This window comes from Rana temporaria, chromosome 9, assembly GCF_905171775.1.
Source record: "Rana temporaria chromosome 9, aRanTem1.1, whole genome shotgun sequence".
Taxonomy (NCBI): Eukaryota; Metazoa; Chordata; class Amphibia; order Anura; family Ranidae; genus Rana; species Rana temporaria.
In genome coordinates, this window is record NC_053497.1 from 136,216,130 (window position 1) to 136,242,616 (window position 26,487).

A 26,487-nucleotide genomic window follows, 5' to 3' on the forward strand; every position below is an offset into this window, starting at 1 on the left:
CTACCTAAATGCTGAATTTCAAGCACGCAGTTAAAAAATGCATGTATCCAAGAGCATTTTAACCTGCCAGAGGAATCATATTTCTGTTCAGCCAGTCTTAAAATTTACACAACCACTTTGGCGACCCGACATTCCTCTGCTACAATTAAGCGATACATCTTGGAAGTCTCTTCACCACATGCTATGATTGGATAGTGAAGGAACAGCAGCTGACTGTTGAGGTATCCTCTTGTCCTCGTCAGCATGCTGATCCAATTAGCTGCTAGATAAGTTTCATCAGCCAGAAGCTCCATAAAATCATTTCTGCATGACATGCACATCTTTAAACATTACAAAAAAAAAACCACAACATTATTTTTTATCTGGGCAAACAAAACACACAAGTAATTTTTTTTTGAGAAAAGCATATTTTGCTTTATTTTGATTTTTTACATTTTTTTATTTAAATGAGAATTCTTCCAGATGATAAGAGCTAGTACAATCACATAGTTTAAAGAAGGGAGAAAATTAATTTGAACTGGGAAGACGAGGTATGTAGGGCCAGTAATGGGGAAAATGAGCGGTGTTCAACTCCGACACCAAGCTGGGTGAAAGCCAGGAGGATTTTTTTTCTTTTCTGGGTCACTTAAAAAGATCTCTCGTAATATCTTTTTAAAAAAATATAAAACACTTGCTATCTATCACCTCACCACCTTCAATATCTCTAGCGGACATGACAAGACTGCGTGTTACTGCAGGTTGGTTTTAGTTACCAGCCACTGCTGTACATAAATGGGTATGTGTGACATTCGGCTGACCCTGGCATAGAGGAACCCATTGACCATTTACGCTAAGCTGCGGAAAGATGGATGTTGCTGCAACATGTCCTCTTGATCTTACAGAGCTTTACTTGCTTCCAAAGGAGGCATCTTGTGAACAAGACCATCAGAGCCATCTCTGAGACTAATTATTGCTCCAGTTTACAGTCACATTTGGAGAAGAATTTGGTGCTCCCCCCTAGCAATCTATTAGCATCCTCCCATCTCACACAGTAGATTCCGAACATTTCAAATATAGGGCCAGAATAGTTACTTTTTGGGGGAGGTTCAACTTTAAAGGGCACCTGTAAAGAGGGTTTCTGGTACAGGTGTGGTTTCCATCCAATGCTAGAGGCTGCCACCACCACAAAGCACTGCTAGTTCGCAGGCAGAGCAAACCTACCCTGCCCTGGAACAAGCACACATTTTCTGAGTCTGCCAACCACCAGCTCTGGAGGAAAACCTCTGCTGTGACAGGCAACCACCATCCTGACAGGTTCTATTAATCGTAAATGCAGATCTGTCTCTCTCCCTGCTAATATTTACACTGCTTTTCCAGATAACACCTATTTCCATCTGTGGTGCACTAAGAGTGGGACTTGCCGCAAAGCAAGGGGGACGATTTTAGGGAAAAGATCCCTTTGTATACAGGTTTATCTCCCATGAACATGAAGCACAAAGACCAGTAATTAGTCTCTGGATGAAGGCAGTTCAAAATGGGCCACTTTGAGATTTGGAAAAGCCATGCTGACCCTAGCATCTAGAAGCTCCCTTTCATTCTTTCACTGTGTAGTGAGAAAATAGAAGGGAACATCTGACTGGTTACTATGTTGAGTCATTTTGGAGACAAACTGATACATGCGACCTGTAGAAACCAATGGTGATTGCTTCCTCAGTGAATTTATTGAAAGCAGGGGGAGATCTGGTATGTTTTGAATATTCAATACTTCATCTGGCTCTCCATCAGAGGGACCAATAATCTTGCCAGGGATACAGTATAGGCTGTGTTCACAGATACTAAATACAGATTTGTACTTGGCCTCAGTAGGTAGGACTGTCAGCTTTACATCTCTATATTCAGAGGCCACGTGTACAAGTGATCGGTTTCTTTAAAACTGGTGCAGCAGTAAGTCCAGCGTGTTGGGGGAATATATACAAATACATAACACAGACTAACTTGAAGCAAGGTAAAGCTTTTGAAATAGTATAATCCTTCTACTACATACACACTGTACACTGCATATATACAAAACCAGACTAGGATCCTTGTATTGCGCTGTGTTTGGTATAAGGGAAAGAAAATCAGAACACATTTTAATTCAGTTGCATGCGTGATGCCCGTTGTTATGACTTGAGCAGTCAGATGGGCATTGAACCCGTAATGGTTTATATGCAAAGGCCATATAGTAATTTAAAAATGGTTGTACATATGATGTGCAGTTCTGGGGGAAGAAAGAAAAAAAAAATGCAGTTTCTATGTAAATGATAAAAGTCATCTACGAATATCTGTAGCCCTCAATACAGATTGGCAGTATTGCAATTTTACTATCAGTTTCTCTAATGTGCCACATTCAGAATGGTGGCAGCTATGTAGGAATAATCTGCAGATGGCTTATTTTTGAAAAGACAGTTAGTTGTCATATTTCCTCTCTTCCCCTTGCATTTAAAAAGTCACCACCTAACTTCCAGGCCATGTGACACCTTAGCTCATCCAATCCTCAGCAGCAAGATTGTGACACCCCCAGGTTCTCAGGATTACAGGGAGTGCAGTAATCATGTTTGATGTGTGAGCTCCGATACTTGCAGTTTAAAAGTCTATGGAACTTGCCTAACATCACCCACTGAATAGGAATGACATGCTGCCCCCCCACAACCAGGAAAGCAGCTATACCTCCTGGGAGATGTAGTCCCAGAACAGCATCATGTTTTGCTGCTTTCTAATGTGCAGGTGCTGTTTAATTTCTCCCATAGACTGATTCCAAGTGTATGGGAGCTGGTGCTAATCTAGTCCCATGAACAGTACATTTTTAAGGTATTTAGACTGCAAGAACCTAAAAGAAAAGCACTAAGGTGCACAGCAGGTGGTGAGTGGGGAATTCTAGGATGCATATAGGAAAACACGTCCTGGAATTTAGATTGTTATATACATTATATGAAAATCAGACCAAAGGATATGTAACCATATGCATAAATGTGTATGAAGCAAGGAGGAGAGGGAGTTTAGTTGGATTCCTAAGGACATTAAGGCAGGTGAGCAGATATTCTAAGACCCAAGCAGACACTGTGTATCCAAAAAAAGGCTGTTAGATTGACAAGACTAAATAACTGCTGCTTGCAGGTTATATGTATTTAGGATAAACATTTTAAACTTCATTTTGCAACCATGATTACTGCTTTGCTCATTACTTTCTTAAAATAAGAAACAGCTGCCTGATATGACACAAATAAAATCTTCCTCTGCCGGAGCTGGAACATTTAAGCACTTAGACCTGAATTTTCTACAAGGGATACCCTAACCTTTTCATTGGGCTTTGAAATCACTAGTGGGTCTGCAGACTACATAGAAAACTTTTTGAGCTCAGCTATTCTCCCCCAAAAGCCATTTTCTTTTCCAAATTGGTAGGACTATAAAATCACCTTTGTGGTATACCAAATAATCAGAGCAGATTACAAAGTTTCAAAAAGACCATTGCGCACCAAATCTATTTTAGGTAACATAAATTAAGGTTGTATGGCAGAGAACCCAAAAACTTGGCACAGGTGGCCAATATAGACCACTGGAGGCCGACTAACTTAACACAACATTAACGTCTGTGCCACCGACAGCTGAGCAATCGCACACTGAAAAATATTAGAAACTGCCAGCACTGTCCAATTCTTGGCCCTTGCCCACACACTGTGGTTCTTCCCACCAGCCCCTCAGTCACTAAAAACAGTAGTGAAACTGGGGCCATAATGAACCAGAGTACCATGGGGACCAGGGATACAACACTCCAGGAAGTGCAGATTTTCTTTAATTCTTTAGCTGGTGATTTATTTTCATCTTTGCAGCAATGGCACAGGCAGGATGAGAGGCAACTATGATCTTCTATGAAGGAACACTTTATTTTAGCTTATGGTTTTAGCAAGAGTTGCATTAACGTGTTCAGAAAAACAAATAGCTTGCAAGCTAAGTACAGTGATTAAACCGATTCTATCTGTAGGCATCTGCTTTTTCAACACCACAGGGTTAAGTATGATCATTGACAGGATAAGATCACTTTCAGAACATTTTACACATTCCAACTGTTTTTAGGGTGGAACATGTAACATGTCTCAGCTCCTGCAACTTTCCCCCTTCACCTCCTTGTGACAGCGGACGGGATTCTTCTCCCTGTGCCAGCTGCCACAATTTGAAGTGCGCAGTCATGCAGGGCTTTACCCACATGGCCACATCATTTATTCACAGATTCCTGTGAATAAATGCCTACAAGTTCTGTCAGCCATTGGCTGACGGCTTGTAGTTTCAATGAGCTATCAGGGTGATCTAGTAGTCCATTGACTCTTCCTGCTCTCAGGTATCTGCTTACCTGTATGAGCAGACAGCTATTCTGAGAGTCTGCTGGAGACTGAGATTGCACTAACGATCTGCTGATCGCAGGTGTAATGCTCTGCAGGCTTCAGAAAATAAAAAAATTTACTTATTTTTTTTTAACCTGCAAAACAATGACTTAATTAGCATGCAGCCCAGGAATTTCCTGCTGCATCTTCTACATAGTTTCTCCCACAAGTGTTTAGCATTTCTGACAGATTTATTTATAATTGTAGCTCCAACTATAGCTTATTTTTAAAAACGGCACCATTATCTAGCGTTGACAATGCAGAACTTGGGTTTCGAAGTTCCATATCGTCAAAGCCTTTTCTCCCATTCAGCAGCATTCTAGAATATGTCTGCCTAGACTTCAGCTGTAAAAACCCAGAACTGAGTACACAGAGGGGTAAAAATATACAAATAAAAAAACACAACATTCTATAGTACAATAAAATAAAAGTTTGCAGGTTGTTGTAAGCTATGGCGGTTTTAAATAAAAAATAAAGTTAAAGGGAACGGAGTAAATATGAAACCATATTTAAGAAACAAGTGATGCAAATGCGCTGCTCTGTGTCAGATAGAAAAGAGAAGCAGGGACATATGACGGCAACAATTTTCCAACTGCATGGACGCATGACTGAGGGGGAAGGGTTGTGTTGGCGGTAAAAAGGTGAAAGTTTAAAGACGCTCCTGCTTGCACAAAGGAGTCCATTCAGCAAGAAGTAAATCTAAGGAATGAGGACACAGGTAGTTTCCAAACTGTTCTGGGGAATTCTTGTCCATTTGTCCATGTGATTGTGGAGGTAATGTGGGAGGCTCTCAAATGAGGAAGAATCTGCTAGAAACAGAAGGAACCGGGTGTGGATGCGAGGCCGTAAGAACTAGTTGGTATTTACAAAGGGTGAATGTATGGAACCCATTCTTAAGCTGCGCTCTCCTCCATTTTCGCCACAGAAGGCTTGATGGCCCCTGTCCGGACTGGCTTCATCTGGCTGGCTGCAGGCTGCTCAGGAAGTTTACCAGAGGCCAGGCCGCATTTGCGGTCGTCACTTCTCTGTTTCACCTGTCGTTCAAAAAGAGAAAATACTTCAGGCAATCATATGTGTAATTTTAAGAGTCAGGCTTAGCAAAAGGTAGCTTTGGTGTTCCTGTCCTTGTGGGGTGGATTTCAGTCAATCAAGATGCATTTATATTCAAAACGATACTGCCTCAAATCAGAACTTATGAGTTTCAATTAGAGGAAGCAGGATTGTTGCGCGAGCAGACCCTGCTTAGTCTAATGTCCTATACAGCATTTATGCAGAAGTCCTATTTATACTCGTTTAAGTGTACACAAGATTGAGGCATGCCCTTTAAGAAGCAAAAAAAAACTTTGAAAAAACATCTTCAGACACAAGACCGGCATCAAGACAAATCACAAGACATTTGCAGATCACATAAAATACATTGGCACAAGGTTATAAAACATGGAAAAAACCTTAACCTGATCATATTCATAGGCAGCTCTAAAGTTAATATTTAAATCATATCAGGGAGAAGCTCATTCAACAAGACAAAAAAATTAAATAATACTTTTAAGCATGCATACTGAACGGAGCAGGCAGGATATACGACCTTAAGACCAGGCTGGAGGTTTTGTTTAATAGACTGGTCCAAGCTTTATAATCAGCGTAGACTTATTCTTAATGTCTCCTCGGCTGCCTGTCCAGAGATGGACATAGACTATGTACAAATCTAATGGATGGGCCACTTGATCACAGGGATTTACCTGTTGAGGGTAGTGTCCCAAGTTGGCCGAGGGCACCGGTCCTGGTGACTTCCCGCTGGGACTAGCTGAACCTGGCCTTAAAATGAAAGGCAATGGTTTCAGAGCAGGTAATGCACACAACCACAACTAATGCCTCCTCAAAAAGAGTATGGGCTATGGGGTAGACAGATGAGATGGGTGACTGTAGAGACAAAGTGGAGGCATATCCTGCCTTAATCCACCCGTTGCCTAAACAGGTTGCTACGTCAGTCAGAAATGCATGAGAAAATAAGGCCATGCAAAGGTAAAAAGCACAATAGGCATGTAAATCGAAAGGGCCAGGCTGATATCACACAGGCTCTTTTTACACTGTGATGTATGCTTTGGACACACAGGCATCGTGTTGTAAGGAATGCTGAACTCCGATATGCACAGCAGCGGTGACAAAGAGGCTCTATGGTGATCAATGAATGGATAAACACATTCAGCTTACTGCATCTCTATTATAGAGGGCTGTTTTATTACACCTGTTGTCACAAATTCACTACAAAGTTCGGAAATTTAAACCAAGCATATGACAAAAGATTTTATCTTCAGTGTTTTGAGCATATTAAAAAATTATTAATTTGGAGATTGAAGGTAGCAAGATTTTCTTGCACATTTTCTATTTCTACTGTAAATGTGGAGCATGAACGCTCTCTTCCCACCTCACGAGTCTCCCTATTGGTCATTTAAAATGATGTCTGGCACACAGCGAGATAAAAGATGACCAAAATGAACTACAGGAAAGGTCAAGATCTGCATACGACCTCAGTTGCCTATATCCCCCTGGATTGTTCTGGCGGTTTTCCCTGAAGCCTCCGCTTTTATTATTGGACATTAACTGCTCAGGTTTGCTACAAGTTTAGGCCAAACAAGAACACCCTACCTCAAAGCACATACTGTAGATGTGTGTAAAAGCACAGGCTTTTAGCAATTTATTTTAATAGAGCCAATTTTTTTTATTATGTAATTTCCAACATGCTGCCAAACGACCATGCTAGATGAGAATTCTCACAATTAAAACATGCCGCAACATGCCAGTGTCTCTCACTTATGATTAATATGGGTTTCAATGGCAAGAGATGCAGTACTCTTGCACCGAGTAGGAATATTCGCAAATCATTCCCACGGGGAAGAACGATGGAGCTCATGCTAATAAAACAATGTGTATTGGTTTTGAGATATCTTTTTTCAATTGTTTGATGTAGTGCAAAAAAAGAGCTCCACCCAAAATGATACATGGAGGCGGCAGGCAAGCTGAATCACACGCCCGCTTCTTATATTAAATTATATAGGGTTGCCACTCTCCCGTTTAGTACCCAGCTCCACCAACCCACTGCAAGCATTATTTTCACTGTCCATACAAGTCGCCTAATTCCGCGTACACACGGTCGTTTTTTGGCATGGAAAAAAAACAACGTTTTTAAAAATGTCATTTAAAATGATTGTGTATGGGCTTCACATCATTTTTCAGCTTCTGAAAAGACAAAAAAAAATTCGAACATGCCAACGTCGTTTTTTAAAATGTCGTTTTTCGAGTTGTAAAAAATTATCGTGTGTGGGCTAAAACAACGTTTTAAACCCGCGCATGCCCAGAAGCGAGTTATGAGACGGGAGCGCTCATTCTGGTAAAACTACCGTTCATAATGAAGTAAGCACATTCATCACGCTGTAACAGACAAAAAAGCACGAATCGTCTTTTACTAACAAGGAATCAGCTAAAAGCAGCCCAAAGACGAATAAAACTTCCCCTTCAGAGTGTTGTACGTCACAGCGCTTTGTTCATCATTTTTTAAAAACGATAGTGTGTGGGCATAGTCGTTTTTAATGATGAAGTTGGAAAAACTTCGTTTTTTGGACATGCTGAAAAACTTCGTTTTTTTTTTTCATGCCGAAAAACGACAGTGTGTACGCGGCATTACAATAACAAACGCAGCAGTGGCAAGACCCCTCTTCTAATAAAAGGACATAACAGGAAACTGAAGCATTAAGATCTACTTAAATATGGGTGACAGAAGATTACTGGTTATTCAGCGAGCTTGCATCAATTTATATGCATTATTTTAACTTTGGTTGGACAAATTCTAACTAGTCTCATGAAGCGGTCTGAAAATCAGTGTTCTACCCAAGCACTCACACTGCCAAATAGCATCTGCTGATAGATTAAATCAGAGATTATGCTTGGTTGCTGCAAGCAGAAAAGGATACTTTTCCCTGCAGATAATTTCACACAACAAGGCAGTCGATTTATTCTATACAGTAAACAGAAAGCATGGAAAACATTTTGAAATTGAAGATATTTAAAGAATTAACTTTCAGCACTTATCCTTTAATCTTACTTGTACCTGCAGCATTCCAAAAACAAATGCAAAGGGTCTTGCTAATAGGGAGACTCCGATACAGACACCCCCCCCCCCCCCCCCATTGAATTGGTATGCTTTAAACTTATATTACTGCAGCAGCTGCTCCCCAGACTTTAGTTGAGGGAGCTAAAGGAACAAAAAAAGAAAAGAAGAAAAAGATGGACTTTGTATTGGAATAACCGAGTAGTCTCTCTTCTGCTGCTTTCCTTTGACTCCCTCTGGTGGTGGCCAGAAGCAGCTGCTGTACAAAGTAAGCACACTGCTTTCAATCCGCAGAGGGACCTGTATTTGCTGTATTTGAAAGTCTTGCTTATAAGAAAAACAGGAACATTCCACTGGTAGATTTACCATTTTTAGGATTCTCTCCCAAAGGACTCTCAACACACTACTTTAGAGGGCAAATGCCTAATTTGTACTTAACCACTTCAGCCCCCGACCATTTGGTTGGCTAAAGACCAGGCCACTTTTGGCGATTCAGCACTGTAGCTTTAACGGACAATTGCGCGGTCGTGCGACGTGGCTCCCAAACAAAATTAACGTCCTTTTCCCCCCCACAAATAGAGCTTTCTATTAGTGGTATTTAATTCACCTCTTTTTGCTATAATAAATATCCCCCAAAAATATATTAAAAAACGTTTTTTTTCCTCAGTTTTGGCCGATACGTATTCTTCTACACATTTTTGGTAAAAAAAAAAAATCGCAATAAGCGTTTATTGATTTGTTTGTGCAAAAGTTATAGCATCTACAAAATAGGGGATAGTTTTATAGCATTTTTATTAATAATAATTTACTAGTAATGGCGGCGATCAGTGATTTTTATTGCGACTGCAACATTATGGCGGACACATCGAACACTTTTGACACCATTTTGGGACCATTGTCATTTTTACATCGATCAGTGCTATAAAAATGCACGGATTACGGTAAAAAAATGGCAGTGAAGGGATTAACCTGTAGGGGGTGCTGAAGGGGTTAGGTGTGTCCTAGGGAGTGATTTTAACGGTTAGGGGGCGTGGCTACGAGTGACACATCACTGATCCCGATGAGAGGGAGCATTCAGTGACATGTCACTAGGAAGGACGGGGAGATGTTGTGTTTACACAGACATCTCCCCGTTCTTCAGCTCTGTGACCCGATCGCGGGACACCAGCAGACATCGCACTATAGAATAGAATCTCGCCAAAAGGATTGAGATGTCACATTATGGTTGAGAGCTGGGTGTAAATACATATTCCTCTTTCCCTGCGGCTACATTTTTGTACTACTGTTATACAGTGATTTACAGTAGAGTAGAGGCCCCTGATCTATTGATGTCCACAAAGTTCTGCTTTAGGTAAAAAATTCCCTCTGAGTTGGCATCTTTCATTTAACTGTTATTCTGTCCATGAGCCTAATACAGATTAAAGTGGTTGTAAACCCTCTGTGGTAAGTTACACCTACAGGTGTTTGCAATATCTCCTAAACCTACACGGTTTAGGAGATATTTGCCAAAAGGAATACACTGTTGTCTACGGCGCAGGCGCACTGAAAATGCCGTTTTTTTCAATGGCCAATGCCGGCTTTGCACGGAGTGACGTCTTCGCCGCTCTGGCCAATCACAGCGCCGGAGCGGCGATACCCGGAAGTAACCTTCCGGAGAAATGTCTGCGGCCGGAGGGGGAGACGAGGACGGCTTTGGGGGCTTCAATCTAAGGTAAGTAATTTATAATGAGCTAGTATGCCAGCCATACTAGCTCATTATGCCTTTGTCTTGCAGGATTTTATTTTTTATTAAATTTGGGGGTTTACAACCGCTTTAATGTATTATGTTAAATGTCACCATTAGCCCGCTCCCCGAAAATAATGGTAAAAGAGGTACCCTTGCAATTGTCTTGAGCAGGCTGCAGGGACAAGAACAAAAGGTCAAATACTGAAAGAGCATTTATCCTTTAAAATATCAAATGAGCCACAGCAAGAATAAGACAAAATACACGGAATGGACATGCTCTTCAATACTTGTGAAACAAAAAATAGGACTGGTAATAATTAAATAATGCAGTGCATCAAGCAGTGAATGTGTGTGAAATTCAGTGACCCCTTGCAACCATTTTACTAAATAGAAATGTATTTTTGGGTGATGGTGTAAAACTGACACCAGAAGAAAGGACAACTGACACTTTTGAAAACAACACACAATAAGACCAAACATAAACCTATTCTTACCTGTAGGAGTGCTGGGCTTGCACAGATGCTGCAGTTTGCATGCCCTGTTTACCGTCAAAGTGGTATCCTTTCATTTCCATCTGAGATGACTGTAAGGAACCAGAAATAAAAAGAAAAAAAAATGTTACCATGATGCCTTCATACAGGCTTTAAAAATTTTCAAGCAGTTTCAAGCACCCTTTAGCTCCACTTTGGAAATGTTAAATACAGAAATTTACATGCACAAGTGACTAAGTCATAGGAGATATTCTGGACTTATCGGATGGCTCACTACAAGTTGTGAACACATACCTGTGTGTTGCAGAATCAACCGGGAGCCTGAAGTAGTTTCTATCACATCTGCATAGTGAAGGTCAGGTATGCTCTCCTCTCCCATCGCACAATACAGAGCCTGGCATTTTAAGCGGGAGTTCACCAGGAATTTTTTTTTAACAGTAGATTGGGCCTAATTACGGGAAGTAGAATCGGGTGTTTTGATTAAAATCAATGCAGTACTTACCTTTTGAGATAGATGTTTTCCCACCGCTTTCGGGTATGGTCTTCGGGACTGGGCGTTCCTATTTGATTGACAGCCTTCCGACGGTCGCATACAGCGCGTCACGAGTTGCCGAACGTCGGTGCGGCGCTATACGGCGCCTGCGCACCGACGTTCGGCTACTTTCGGAAACTGTTGACGCGCTGTTTGCGGCGGTCAGAAGGCTGTCAATCAAATAGTAACGCCCAGTCCCGCAGCCCATACCCGGAAGCGGCGGGAGAACATCTATCTCAAAAAAGGTAAGTACTGCATTGATTTTAATCAAAACACCCGATTCTGCTTCCCGTAATTAGGCCCAATCTACTGTTAAAAATTGATTTTTTGGGTGAACCTCCACTTTAACAAGCAATCTGCACGGTCATGTGATCGCTGGAGCCAATGTATCTAAGACTTTGAGAAAGTCAAACTCTAGGCTCAGTAGTGTGAGATGGCAGAAGAAAGTATGCCTAACTTTCATATCTATGGTGCAAGTCTGCAGAAACCAGCAATGGGAGTTTCTGCAGCAGCTGTTATGCACCGACAAGCTTATACTTACAATAAGCCTCATTTTTCACATAGGTTAAAATTTAGCCCTCACTTACTTCTCGTCCTGTAGTCAATACTGAAGGCTGCATTCTTCTGGGAGCACCAACTGGCAGGTTTTGTCCCTGTGGCATCTGAATAGACTGTGGTAGAAGCAGTGGCTGCTGGCCAGAGCTATACCGGGGCATCTGAAGCTGAGATCCAGCCATCGGCATGGTTAACTGCAGAAACCAATTAATATGCATCAATTTAAAAAACAAATTAAAAAGCTCAGGCTCACAAAACACAATGTATGACATTTACCTGCGTAAGTGGTGAGTCAATCATCTGAGAGGTGCCAATACCTGCCGCCTGGTTCAGCTGGCTCTCATAGACCAGTTGCTGACTTCCACTCATGGTCTGGTAAGGGGATGCGGGCTGCGTCTTAACCATCTCCAGAGGCTGCATTCCCGGAAAGGGGGAGTACTGAGGCTTGAGACCCGTGCTGCTCGCCAGTACCATGGCACTGGGCTGGGACAAGCTGGGGTGCATGTACACCTGGGACCTAAAGATAATAGAGTTAACCTATAAGCAAACCTCAATTACAGCACACTCATCATCAAAGAATCTAGCACTTTACAACACTGTTATCCAAGCGAGTCAAAAGTTCCCTATTTAAGTACACGCTGTGACAGAGGACAGTGTACAGTACATAGGTTCAGTAGGGAATAAAGACATGATTGAAGACAACAATTTAAGAAAATGTCAGATAACTAAAAACTGACTGCAATTGTTGGAAGAAGCTGGTGTGTTCCAACACCAATCAAGCCTGTTATGCCTCTATGGCAGCAGCTGATAATGCCAAGGCCCACTATAAATCAAAAAATGCCAAGGTTCTCTTAGGGTTGGTGTTGGGTCTAAATTTCAGTCTCTTAACCAAATGCTTACCTCTGTACATTTGAAAATGGTGGAATGGCGATTGGGTGATTCTGGAGAGCCTTTTTTTTTTTTTAAATGTACGCAACTTTGAAACATTGAATGCATGTGCCTTGAAGAACATAGGCAAAATGCACAGTGCCAATCAGAGTGGCTCTGTACTACCGTTTAAATTTGAGAGCACTCTGACTGCAGAGGAAGGATGATCCTTTGAATTGTTTTTGTAATCAATGAAATAAAGTATATATAGCAACAGATGCTGGACCTTTTTAAAAACTCCCCTCCCGGTACATCTTATCTCCATCCTTTCTTTCAACGGTCCCAGTACCTTCGCAGGCATCTTCTCCTGGGAGCTAGTCTTCAGGGGCCGGCACAGAAGGACGGCATCAGGGCACAAAGGAACCATGCCAGTGATGTAAGCCAAGTGGCGCATGTGCAGCTCCATTTACATCGACAAAGAAAACAGCAAGCAGGTAGTAGGTGTATTTTTTGCATGTCTCTGATTGTGACAACCGAACTTTAGTTTTGCTTTAAATGCCTTCATCTCCCATATCCTGAAAGTTAACCACCTCATCTACATTAACCTTTACCAGCTCCTCCCTCTATGTCCTGTTAATTATGTGCTGTATCTATTGAGTTTGAACCACCTCAATAACAGCATGTTTCTTCAGATCTCAAAAAATTTGATCACATTGGCGTGTTTGCCTAAAAAGGGGAATTGGGGGGGCGCATTGTACTGTCCTGGCATTTTTTTTATGTTTTATAACAAAGCAATGGAACCGTGTTTAGATTGCATACGTTTTTTGTTTGCTTTTTTACATCATGTATGTAGAATCAAGCAAAAGAGTAAAAAAGATCACAATTCATTTATTACAGCAAACACTCCTTTCCAACAACATCACACAGTTAGCATACCGCATGAGTTCTACATCTGCACATCTGTGTTTAGTAGTAGCCCATGACCATTTCTCTCAATACAAAATAATAGGTATTGTGAGAAATGGTGGTGGGGGGGGGGGGGGGGGGGGGGGGGACAGTGACTAATTTGTGCAAAGAAAGCGGTTTATTGTGCAACATTTTTTTTATTTTTCTTAATATGTCATCAGCATGAAGTTACCTGAAGGGCTGCATGGAGTTGTACATTTCTTGTGACTGGGAAACAGGGAGCCCTCCACGCATACTAAGCTGGGCCTGAGCCTGCAGAGAAGTGTGAAGAGAAATTGGGATCTGCTGGGCTGCTGCTGCCTGCAACAAAGACAGAAAAAATAAACATTACTATCCAAAGCCTATCTTTCCTCAATGATATTTTAAACATTAATGTCAGTGTACACAGCTTCTGAGATTAGTTTGTACTTTGAGGCCGGGTTCACACTGCTCCGACATGAAAGTCAAACGACTTTCAATCCGACTTTGCCCTACGACTTCATGTCTGACTTCAACGAACAGGATTCAGACCAGGCCCTTTGCGTCTGGTATGAATCTTGAGGGGGGAATCCCACGACATAAAAATAAAATAGTGTATGGTTCTCACCCCCTACGACTATATCAGAGCCTTTGGTCTATGGATTTTGAGGGGCAACCCCACGCAAAAAAAAAAAAAAGGAGAAAAGATACGGAGCTACGATGGGTGACATTCTTCATTTCTACAAAGACAATTGGAAACCTGTGTAATGTTTTTACCCCATACTCATACCCATTCTACATACACAAGAGGGGCCCTTCCAGATTCTGATAAGCCCCCTGCCCACAGACCGCCACAACCACCGCCCAGGGTTGACAGGGAAAGGCCCTTGCCCCTATCAACATTAGGACAAGGTGCTTTAGGGTGGGGGTTGCAGAGTCCCCCTGCCCTAAAGCATCCACCACCCTATGTTGAGGGAATGCAGCCTGGTATGCTCCAGGAGGGGGGCTTGCTCGTTCCCCTTTTCTGACCTGCCAGGCTACATACTCAGGTAAGGGTCTGGAATAGATTTTGGGGGGGGGATCCCACGCTGTTTTTGATTTAATTTTGGGATCCCTTCAAGATCCTCATAGCACAAGTCGCATGCCACAATTCGGATTAGTGAAGATGATGATATGACTTGGATGCGACTTGCATTCAAATCAAAGGGGCTGAAAGTAGGGTTGTCCCGATACCACTTTTTTAGGACCGAGTACAAGTACCGATACTTTTTTTCAAGTAGTCTCCGATACCGAATACCGATACTTTTTTTAAATGTGTCCCCAAATGCAGCCATGTCCCCCCCATATGCAGCCATTTCCCCCACATATGCAGACATGTCCCTCTAGCCATGTCCCTCACATATGCAGCCATGTCCCTCTAGCCATGTCCCTCGATGCGGCGGCGTGATGCGGCGGCAGCGACGGGGGGGGGGAGTATTCTATTTAGGTATCGGGGGTATTTGCGCGAGTACGAGTACTCCCGCAAATACTCGGTATCGGTCCCGATACCGATACTGGTATCGGTATCTGGACAACCCTAGCTGAAAGCATGCCCAAGTCGAGCCAAAGTAGTGCAGGATTCTTTTTCAAAGTCGGACCGACACGTCGGACCAGTTAAGACAGCTCTTATAGAGAACCATTGATTTATACACGGCATGCGACATGTGCTCCCAAAGTCAGAGCATATGCCACACCAGTGTGAATTGGGCCTTACCGAGGAACATATAATTGAAACCCAAACTGAAACAGTCATCCGGTAAGGTCAAAAATTAAATAATAATGATGTCCTCCTTTCCAAGTGATAATCACACAGTCATTTGTGACAATTGAAAACTCCTTGTCCACAGATGTCCAACTGAAGGATGAGCAACACCACATGCTAACAGGTCCACTAAAAGCAAAGATTACTTAAAGGACTTTACACATGAAACTAGCAACAGATTGAGGCCTGAACATCCACCTGGCAGAACATGTGAACTCAGAAGACTAGCTGGCAGCTTTGAAAATCTTTGTAGAGTAGCTTGATGCCCAAGAATCACTCACAAATCTAATAGAGGGTGTCTTGACAGGAAATGACGAAACCCGATATTTAAGACCATAAGCTTGAATAATGGTCTGTCTGCGCTACTGCCAAGTGATAAAACTTGAAAAGATGGTGCACTTTTACAGGGACTAATTGGAATGGCAACGTTTTGTTGAAAGAAGCAGTGGCTGTGAGACAGTCTTAACTACATCCAGGCAATGGAGGGAAATAATTGCCTGGTTGGGGTAAAAGATCAACCTAAGGTCGGAAGGAAGTTGTGAGTCACCACCTTGTGTAAGACCAGGAAGAGGTCTTTACAGTTCAAACAGTTGTCTGGCAGAGGTGATGCCCTCAAGAAATTAACGGATAAGAGTGCAGACAATGGACCAGTTGAATTCTGTGTGTAGCTTCCCCCTAGTTCCACTGCCAAAATACAATGTCTTCAGAGAGAGAGGGGGGGGGGGGGGTGTTAGGGCGTGGTTTCCTGCACCCACATCACTTGGGTGGATGCAGGGTTCTGTTAGTTTTAGGACATTGAGGAATGCCAGATTTAGACATGTCGCTTCCTTCAGAACCTTTGCTCTATCACCCTGCTTCATGGTGTCTGGCTTAAAGGCTTTGGGACAAAAGATGCAGATCATCTCAAGGAGCTTACAGAACAACCGCTTTCAGTTTTCTTAATAGGTCAATATACCACATCTGCCTGAGCCAATCTGTAGCTATAAGGATCACCAGAATGCCCTCCATCTCATCCCTGTGGAACAGACATTTTTGAGAGGAAAAATGTAAATCAGGATGTACTGATCCCACTGAGCCACAGCCTTCTGGTAGAGCAGGGGTCTTCAAACACCAAGGGCCAGTTCCCTTCAAACTTGTGGGGGGATTGCAGACTGGGCCAGTGGGAGTAGAAAATGCCCCAACATCAATGGAAGGAGATAATGTCATAGGCTTGGTGGTCAGTGGCAGTAAAAAAAAAATTACATCACTGGTGTCAGCGGGAGGAATATTGCTTCATAATTGGTCTCAGTCGGAGAATTAGTTCCCCATCTCTGGTGTCATTGGGAGGAATAGTGTCTTGTATCAGTGGAAGTAATTGTGCACCAAGGGCAAGATAAAGGCAAGCAAAGGGCCACATCCAGCTCACTGGCTGCAGTTTGGAGACCCCTGTGATTCCCCTGTACCTGGAGACTTATGTATTTTTGTATTGAACCTGGAGGTCAGATAGTCCACATCTGGTGCCTCCCCATCTGTGATACGGGTTCTGAAACTTGTCCAGGTGTAGGCGTCACTCCCCTGGAGTCAAGACACTGCTTGCAGAGGAAGTCTGCCTGCCAACTGTTCACAATTATAATGTAATCCGGACAAGTCTAAATAGACGTTCTGCCCAGGACAGGATTCACTCTACCTCTCTAGCTGTGGCGAGACTTCTGGTTTCCCCCCGATGGTTGAAGTATGTCACTACTGTAGCAGAATGCATGACTCTCCAGCCAGGCAGTGCAGTGCAGTGCTGCTAGAACTGCCAGATCACCTGAAGCTCCAGGATGTTGACTGGGAAATTGGATTCCTCTGACTTCCAAGTCCCCTGCACCAACATAGTGCCCAGGACAACTTTCCCAGACCAATAGGCTGGCTTCCTTTGTGAGGATATTCCAAATGTGCCACACACAAACCACCAAGACTTTCTGTGTATCTCAATGAAAGAGAAAAATGGATATAAAATGGTGTAGGGCTAGGCTATTCAAGTTGGCTATACCTTTGCTAAAATACGTCTGTCAGCTCTATAGCCATTTCTGTTCTGTCTAAAAAGCATGCAGAGACCAAAAAGGCTTAAACCACATGCAAACATAAGAGATGGTAAGCTACAATCAGCATGAAAGGGTACCATGAGACAAAGGCAGATGACATTTACAAAAGCTTTTTAATGACTAGTTGTAAACTACATGATGTTTTAAAAGTGGACCTGTCAAAATGAAAAAATGACCAGGTTGTTACTGCTGACTTTTTGTTGAAGGTGCAATCTCAGAAGGCTGTCAGTAGTTATCAACCTGGATCATGTATGTAGACAGTGAAGCCTGGTGCCACTAGATGTGTACACTTGTCTAACTCTCCTAGTATGGAAAATATGAGCACCTATTAGGGTTTATCAAAAGAAACGTCACCATCCAAATATCTATTTATATTGGTTATTTTTAATAATGGTGGAAACTCTTAACATTGAACTATTCTCTCAGATAAACCATCTTCCTCAGATTCCTTCAGAGTACACAGTGAAGGGTCAGCAGAATATATTGAAACATCACACTCTACAATATATTAACTGTATTGCATTGTTCAGACCTGCTGATATCCTTGTTGTTGAGGCATCGTCTGCTGAACTAGGCGGGGCTGGCCAGGAAACATGTGACTTTCCAGATACAGTGGAGTGATGTGGCTACCTAAAATAAACAAGTAAAATTTGTAAAATAAATAAAAATGCTCTAGTATAAGTAACACTGATGGTAAAGGGTAGTTATCCTGTTTTATAAGTCACTGATCAACACCATTACTAGTATTAAGAAAAAAAAAAGAAAAGAAGGAAATAAATATTCCAGTATATATCCATAGTTTGTAGATGATATACCTTCTGCGCAACCCAATCAATATACGCTTATTGGGATTTTTTTTTACCAACAACATGTAGCAAAATACATATTGGCCTAAATTTATAAAGAAATTTGATTCTTTAAAAAAAAATATATATATATTGGATGTGTTTTATAACAAGTATTTTTTTTCAAAATTGTCTGTCGGCTATTTTTGTGTATAGAGAGCGCATTTTTTTTTTTTTTTTTAATCCAATACCACCAAAAGAAAGCTCTATTTGTGGGGAAAAAATGACACATTGCATTTGGGTACAGCACTGCATGGCCACGCAATTGTCAGTTAAAATAATGCAATGCTATATTGCAAAAAAATGGCCTAGTCATAAAGAGGGGTAAAGCTTCCGGTGGTCAAAAACAACCATCCCCATTTCAGTACTTACACACAGTACCGACATATAAACATTAGGTATTCCTGGTACAAAGAAAAAGGAATAGGATGTATAGTACCTGCATGTATTTGCATGTACACGTGTGTAAAAATCCTAGCTTTTTTTAAATTGAGATTTTTACTGATCTATATGCATCACACTGTGATGCAAGTGTGTGTGTTGTGAAGCCCTGGTTCACACTGGGTACGATTTAGAACGATTTGAGATGCGATTTGACATGTCAAATCGCATCTCAAATCGGCGGCAATTGTCGGCAATAGCACTGTCCTAATCAGTGCGACGCCGCATCTGCGATTTCAAAAAGTAGTTCCTGTACTACTTTTTGCTATTTCGGGCCGCGATTTACATTAAATTGCGGCCGAAATCGCGGCAAAATCGCAGCCGCAAAATCGCGGTAAAATCACGCATTTTACCGCGATTTTGAATTCGCAGCAGTGTGAACCTAGGCGAAAGGTGCAAAGGAAAGGTGTGAAAGTAAAATTAAACAAATTATATAATTTTATCCTTTTTTTTTATCATTTCCCCTCTTCATCTTATTTATTAAATTACTCGATTTACTTTCACACCTTTCCATTGCACCTGTCACAGCAACCACACACACCCGTCTCATTTACTAATCCTCATGGTCGATGATGAATAAATTGCATTGTCCTGCTCTTAACCCCCCCCCTATGACCAAGCTCTGATGGGCGAGGAAAAATGCGTCAGTGGTCTGGTCTACTGGCCAAATCCATATCGCTTCTAAGAATTTGTAAGCTGCAATATAATATAGCTTTGCTTTTGGGTTTAACAGGGCTATAAAAGGGAACCTGTCATGATACTAAATGGTGGAAACCATTGATGGTTCATGTTTAGGGGGTTGTCATGCTGCCCTTGAATTTCTCCAAGCCTATTTCAAATGGACAAAAGAAAACTGAGCTCTAGCTCTTTAGTCTTATTGTCCATGGACAAGAACCTGGAGGTATTTTCCAGTTTACATGAATAGGCCGCTTAGAGAGTCTTTTAAAAATATAGATGTATGTCATGTCCCAAAACTCCCCACAATAAGTTTAACAGCCCTTTAACATGCATCTCGAAAAACATACCAGCAATGGCAGCTCCCATATTAATATCCTACTAAAAGACTACAAAATAATTCAAATTAGATTATGTACATTTACTTCTGAAGCTTATGCTGACCTAAGTTCTCATCTAAAAAAGGCACATATCACATCAACCGGTGACAATTGGAAAACATTTTTAATTATACAGTAAAATCTTGGATTGCGAGTAATGTGGTTTACGAGCGTTTACACAATCTTAAAAAAAAAAATAATAGGATTTTTATAACAGCTTACCTGTAAAATCCTTTTCTTTCTCGTACATCACGGGACACAGAGAAGCATAGTAATTACCATGTGGGTTATAGAGTCTACCTTCAGGTGATGGACACTGGCACGCCCTTAAGGCAGGAAGTTCCCTCCCCCCTATATAACCCCTCCCATGCCGGCAGTACCTCAGTTTTGTAGCAAAGCAATAAGTGTCCCAATATCCCCATCAAGAGGGGCGGGAGCTCTGTGTCTCGTGATGTACTCCAAGAAAAGGATTTTACAGGTAAGCTGTTATAAAAATCCTATTTCCTTTCTCATACATCACGGGACACAGAAAAGCATAGTAATTACTATGTGGGATGCTCTAAAGCAATGCCAATGAGGGGAGGGAGAGCCCAAAAAATAAGCCGGGCACCATCAGACGTGAGGAATTAAACTGCAGCCTGCAGCACACTGCGCCCGCCCAAAGGCGACTTCCTCATTTTTCCTTATATCCAATTGGTAACATTTTGTGAAAGTGTGGACAGATGACCAAGTCGCGGCCTTGCAGACCTGAGCCATGGAGGCTTGATGATGCACTGCCCAGGAAGTACCCACCGCTTTAGTGGAATGCGCTTTAATCTTAAACGGAGGAATCTTCCCCTTCAAGCCATAGGCTTGAGTAATGACTTGTCAAATCCATTTGGAGATAGTGGACTTAGACGCTGCCTGTCCACAACTGGGACCTTCTGGCAGAACGAATAAAATGTCCGTCTTCCGAATCTGAGCAGTAGCTTTAAGATAAATCTTAACTGCTCTCAGTACATCCAGAGTAAGGATGAGCTTCAGCGTGTTCGCATAGAACACGTGCAGAGCCTGCCAGGAAGTGAGCACGGCGCTGTGCTAATCACAGCCAGGGAGACATTGTCCTGATGCTCGGCTGCAGGGATCGTGAAATGTCTCCCTGGCTGTTATTAGCGCAGCGCCGTGCTCACTTCCTGGCGGGCTCTGCACGTGTTCTATGCGAACACGCCAGAGCTCATCCTCAGTCCTGAGTATGCAATGACCTTTCTCTTGCAGAACTAGGCTCTGGGAAAAAATAAGGGAGAACCAGATCCTGGTTCAGATGAAAGTTTGAAACAACCTTAGGAAGGCTGGATGAGGCCGCAGGACTACTCTGTCCTTGTAAAGAATTAGGTATGGCTCCTTACATGACAGGGCTGCCAACTCCGATACCCTCCTAGCAGAGGATATGGCCACCAAGAAAACCACCTTCCTGGTCAAGAGGACCAAGGGATAGTGAGCCAGAGGCTCAAATGGTTGCCTTTGTAAGGCAGAAAGGACCAGATTCAGGTCCCACGGCACAAGGGGGAGGGGGTCTTAATTGGAGGATTAACCCGAATCACCCCCTGTAAGAAGGTCTTAACCAGAGAATGTGTAACCAGTGGCCTTTGAAAAAATATTGATAAGGCCGAGACCTGGCCTTTGATGGTACTTAAGACTAACTTCATGTCTGCCCCCAACTGCAGAAACTCCAGTATTCTGCCAATGACATACCTGCGAGGATGCCACCCTTTGGCTTCGCACCAGGCCACATATGCCTTCCAAACTCTGTAATACATAAGTCTAGATGCTGGCTTTCTGGCATTAGAGTAGACACTACCGAATTAGAGAGACCCTTCCTCCTTAGGATATGGGATTTAACAGCCAGACCGTTAAATTTAGAGACCGTAAGGAAGGGTGGAATATTGGCCCCTGAGAAAGCAGGTCTGGATGAAGCGGAAGGGTCCATGGATGTCCCACTGACATCCTTATAATCTCTGCCTACCAAGCCCCTCTGGGCCAAGCTGGAGCGACCAGAATCACTGGTTTCTCTTCCGACTTTATCCTGCGAAGGAGGCGGGGTAACAATTGCAGAGGAGGAAACGCATCGCATCCGTTCCGCAAGCGAGCGGATCCCTCGTCCGGGACAGAAAACTGTCCACCTTGGCATTAAACCTTAATGCCAAGAGATCCACATCTGGTGTCCCCCACCTCTGACAAATGCCCCGGATGATGTCGGGGTGAAGAGCCCACTCTCCTGGGAGCAACTGTTGGCGACTTAAAAAGTCTGCCTGCCAATTGTCTATACCCGGAATGAAAATCGCTGATATGCTTTTCTGCCCAAATCAGGATTTGATCCACCTCTTTTTGGGCTGCACGACTCCTTGTGCCCCCCTGGTGATTTATGTATGCCACAGCTGTGGCATTGTCGGATTGAATCCTGACTGGGTACCCCCGCAACCTGTCTGTCCAAGCTGATAGGGCTGCCCGAATCTCTAGTAGGTTGATGGGTAGAGATTTCGGAGACCGACCACTTTCCTTGGAGAGATAGCCCCTCCAGAACTGCACCCCAGCCCAGAAGACTGGCATCTGTAGTCACAAGCCGCCAAGATATTGGAACAAAGGACTTCCCCTTTAACAGATTCTGGGGAACTAGCCACCAGCAAAGGCTCTGCCAAACTGTTGGGGAGAGCAACATAGGGAGGTCTAACGCTTGGGCTTTCTTGTTCCAAGCAGATAAGATGGCGTGTTGTAGTCTCCTTGAGACAAATGGGACGGCCTCGAATGAGGCTACCATTTTCCCCAGCAGCCGCGTACAAAGGCGAATAGAGGGCCGATGCTTTGAACTGACCAACTGGACTAGTTCCCTTAAAGAATCGATCTTCATCTGGGGCAAAAAGATATTTTTCTGATCTGTGTCTATGAGTAGACCTAAATACTCAGTCTTTTCACAGGAACCAAAGCTGACTTGTTCAGGTTGAGAATCCAACCCATGGACTTGAGGTATCTCCCGATTCTGTTCTGTGTACTGCCAAGTTTAGATCGGCAACTGAGCGATCCACCAACAGATTGTCCAAATAGGCTACTATAGATATGCCCTGAGACCTTAGATTGGCCAACAGGGAGGCCAGCACCTTCGTGAACACACGAGGTGCGGTGGTCAGTCCGAAAGGTAAAGCCACAAATTGAAAATGGCGTTGATTTACTGCGAAGCGTAACAGCTTCTGATGGTTGAGGAAGATAGGTACGTGTAGGTATGCGTCTTTGATATCGATTGACGCTAATAGTTCCCCTCCCTGTAAGGAGGCGACCACTGACGGGATTGATTCCATCCGGAAAGACCGGATATTTAGGAACAGGTTTAAGGCCTTGAGATCCAGATCTTACGTCTCCGTTCGGTTTGGGAACGGTAAAAAGATTTTGAATAAAACCCCAAACCTTGCTCTTCTACCGGGAGTTCTCTGATCACCCCTTGGGATAACAGATGATCCAAGGCTAATAGTAGAGCTTTTCTTTTTCCCGGGTCTTTCGGGACGCTTGAGGCCAGGAAGCGGGGTGGAGGAAATTTGCGCAACTCCAGCCTGTAGCCCTCAGAGACCGTAGAGAGGACCCAATTGTCTTGGATACTTTCTTGCCAAGTCCCTGCACACAGCTGGAGTCTTCCCCCCACCCGGTCGAGTGGGGGTGAATCTTCATAGTGCCGACTTAGATGCAGGCTTGGCCGGCTTACGGTTCCAAGGTTTTTTGGGGGCCTGAGGCTGCCCTTGCTGTTTTCCTCCCGTATTAAACCTTCCAGGAGGCCGTCGGAACTGCCTGGAAGCAGAAGTCCCAGGAACTGGAGAGGAAGATTTTTTAAAGGAGGGGGAACCCCTTAACCTTTTCTTCACTGGCAACTAGGGGTGCAACTCATGCATCGGATCGATCCTCGGATCAGAAGTCACGGATCGGATCATTTTTCGGATCAGCAAAAAATAAAAAATAAAGACTAATCTTGTTACACCCAACAGAGTTTTAGATTCAGTTATTTTCAACACAAAATGTAGCTTATGTGCTTAAATACAGTATGTTAAATTTTAAAAGCCGCAGCAAACCTTACATGTTTGAAAATCAGAGGTGTTCTGTCACATTAGCAAACATGTAAGGTTTGCAGCGGCTTTTAAAATTTAACATGTAAACAGTCTGTCAGATTTACAAATACTGTATTTAAGCACTGATTGGCTACTGATGGCTGAACGAAGCACTAACCCCCTAGCAACCAATCAAAACTCACCCATTGCCCTCCAGTCCGCTGTGGTGAGTTTGTGTGACCAGCTGCTGTCAGGTAACACGTATAAGGCTCTGTAATGACAACACTGTGAGTCCCCGTCCTTCATAGCGGCGCTCACTGTTCCCCCTCAAGCTCCACACGTTCATCCTGATTCCCAGAGTGCCGCCAAGACAGCCAGCCAATCCGGGCAGCCTTCCAATCAGAGAGGGCGCTCATCATGCAGGCCAATCAGGTGCAGAGACGGGACATCCCATCCAACCAATCACAGCCGATCTGTGATTGGTTGGGGTGGAGCAAGATGGCTGCCGCTCCGGAGCTAGGCCGAAGCCGGGGACTTTCCTACGGGCGATGTTCCGCGGATTGCGTGGTGTGCCGAGCCGAACGGGGTGACCCGTTCGGATCACGGATCGGTGACGATCCGTTGCACCCCTACTGGCAACAGAGTGCTTTTGCCACTGGAAATCTTCTGGATATATCTATCCAGATCTTCCCCAAACAAACGCTCACCGTGGAAAGGGAAACCTACCAGAAGTTTCTTGTTTCTCCTGCGCATATGAACTAAAAGGAGCCTAAGACGGGAGGACTGTTGTATAGAGTCCTTGATGGCATCTACCGCAAAGCATAATGCTTTGGGAAAGTCGGCCAACTCCCGAGCTTGCTGAGCCGGAATATCCTTCAAGACCAGCTTCATCTGGTCTTTTAAGGCTTGGCAAATACCAACAGCCGCTACTGCAGGTTGGGTATATCCCTCTGGCTGTAGCGAACAAGGTTTTAAACAGCATCTCCAATCTCTTATCTGTCGGGTCTTTAAACATTTGCACGTTGTGCACCGGACAGGTCAAAGTTTTGTTCACGCAAGATATGGCTGCGTCCACCATAGGGACCCCCCACTTTTTAGTGAACTTCTCCTCCATGGGATATAAGACCGAAAACTTTTTAGGAGAAGAAACAGTCTATCTGGATGTTCCCAATCCTGATAGATAAGACCTTCCAGTAGCGGATGAACCAGGAAGGAATAGTTAGCCTGAGGAGCTTTTTAAAGAGCCCAAAGAAGAGACTGAACTCGATGCTGGCTCCAATAGAGGCAACTTGAAGGCCGAACGGACCATCTCAGTGAGGGACTGCACCAACAACCTTTCAGACTGAGAAGCCGAAAACGATTCCTCCAGGGTAGAATCCTCAGAGTCCGATACCTCTGACCGACCTTCTGCCTGATCCCCTGAGGGAAAATCAACCTCTTCCGGGGATAGTTGTTCCGCCATGAGGAACTCTGCAGGGGGAGAGGGAGACCTGGTGCAAGATGCAATTAAACTTTCCAATCTTTGCTCCAGTACACCTATGGCTGAGGCCAGAGCCTCCTCTGTTACAAATACTGGAGCAGGCAGGGCAAGGGCAGATGAGGCACCTAACAGCCCCGATGGTTCACCCTGGGCCTCTTCCAATTTATCAGGAGAGGAAATAGCCGCGGGAGCATGCCCAAGATTCTCTGACCCCGATGGCAAACCCTTTGTTTTTTTTGCATTTCTAGTCCCTGAGCCTTTTACCATAGTAAAGCCGAGGTACTCACAGCCAGGAATTGCATTCACTTGCGGACCTATAGACCAGCACTGACGCTGCTATTTGATGGTCAGCGAGATGCAGAGCCCACTATGCGCCTTAAGCAAAAGTTACTGTCCAATTACCCAGCAGTAGTTATACTGAAAATGTGTGCACAAAAATACTCTCTGTGCCACCGTCAGCCAGGATAGGTGAGGTGGACTGAGCTTTATGGTCTAGGTGCAAGTCACTTGACCTGCAATTTTAAGCCTCATGAAGAACAGCTGAACAAAACCGCCGTCGCGCGCCTATCACAAGGCCGCACGCGCACCCACGTTAACGTGTGCGCATTCCAAGGCCGCCCGTGCACACGCGTGCGCACTAGATGCTGGGGCGCATAAATCTTTCGGCTCTTGCGCGCGCCTATGAGGTTTACTGTGCACGCGCACGTGGCGCTGACGCGCCTGTGCACAAGGTCTGGAGCCAGCATGTGAGGACCAGGTGAGAAACCCCCTGCAGCCAAAGTTTTTAAACTTTTCCCTGCTACTAACAGCACAGTTGGAGGCTAAATGATGCCAGGTAAGGACTCATCATAGATACACCTCCCCACCACTGTACACCCAGGACAAGTTATAGGAGAGGCACATACAGGCAGCTTTAGGCAATAAGCATAATGGCTCAAAAGAAGGACACTTTCAGAACCAAGTTCTGAAAGCACCTTCACTTACCTGATCCAACGCTGCAGGACTCTACAAAATACAGTCAGTCCAATCTTCACCCATCACGGAGAGCCAAGTCTGCAGACCTTCAGGGACCGGGGTCCATGGACAGGAACACCACACCCCTGGACCTGTACCGCACCCTGTCAGTAAGCTTTTGGTA

The 26,487-nt window shown here is 43.8% G+C and overlaps 1 protein-coding gene across 9 annotated transcripts in view; it reads right to left on the reverse strand.

Moving 5' to 3' along the window:
• Positions 1-396: 396 nt before the first annotated feature.
• The window catches only part of PRRC2B (proline rich coiled-coil 2B), a 187,126-nt gene continuing 161,035 nt past the window's right edge, over positions 397-26,487 (reverse strand). For 5 of the 9 annotated variants that reach the window (XM_040324610.1, XM_040324612.1, XM_040324611.1 and 2 more), the window contains 7 exons: positions 17,997-18,094; positions 13,812-13,939; positions 12,083-12,323; positions 11,839-12,000; positions 10,723-10,811; positions 6,137-6,212; positions 397-5,431 (listed from right to left, as the gene is read on the reverse strand). In XM_040324610.1, the coding sequence (XP_040180544.1) occupies positions 5,291-5,431; positions 6,137-6,212; positions 10,723-10,811; positions 11,839-12,000; positions 12,083-12,323; positions 13,812-13,939; positions 17,997-18,094 (935 nt within the window). In that variant the 3' untranslated portion in view covers positions 397-5,290. Of the gene's footprint in view, positions 5,432-6,136; positions 6,213-10,720; positions 10,823-11,838; positions 12,001-12,082; positions 12,324-13,811; positions 13,940-17,996; positions 18,095-26,487 lie in introns of those variants that run through there. The other 4 variants (XR_005743619.1, XM_040324613.1, XR_005743620.1 and 1 more) reach the window with 4 other exon arrangements.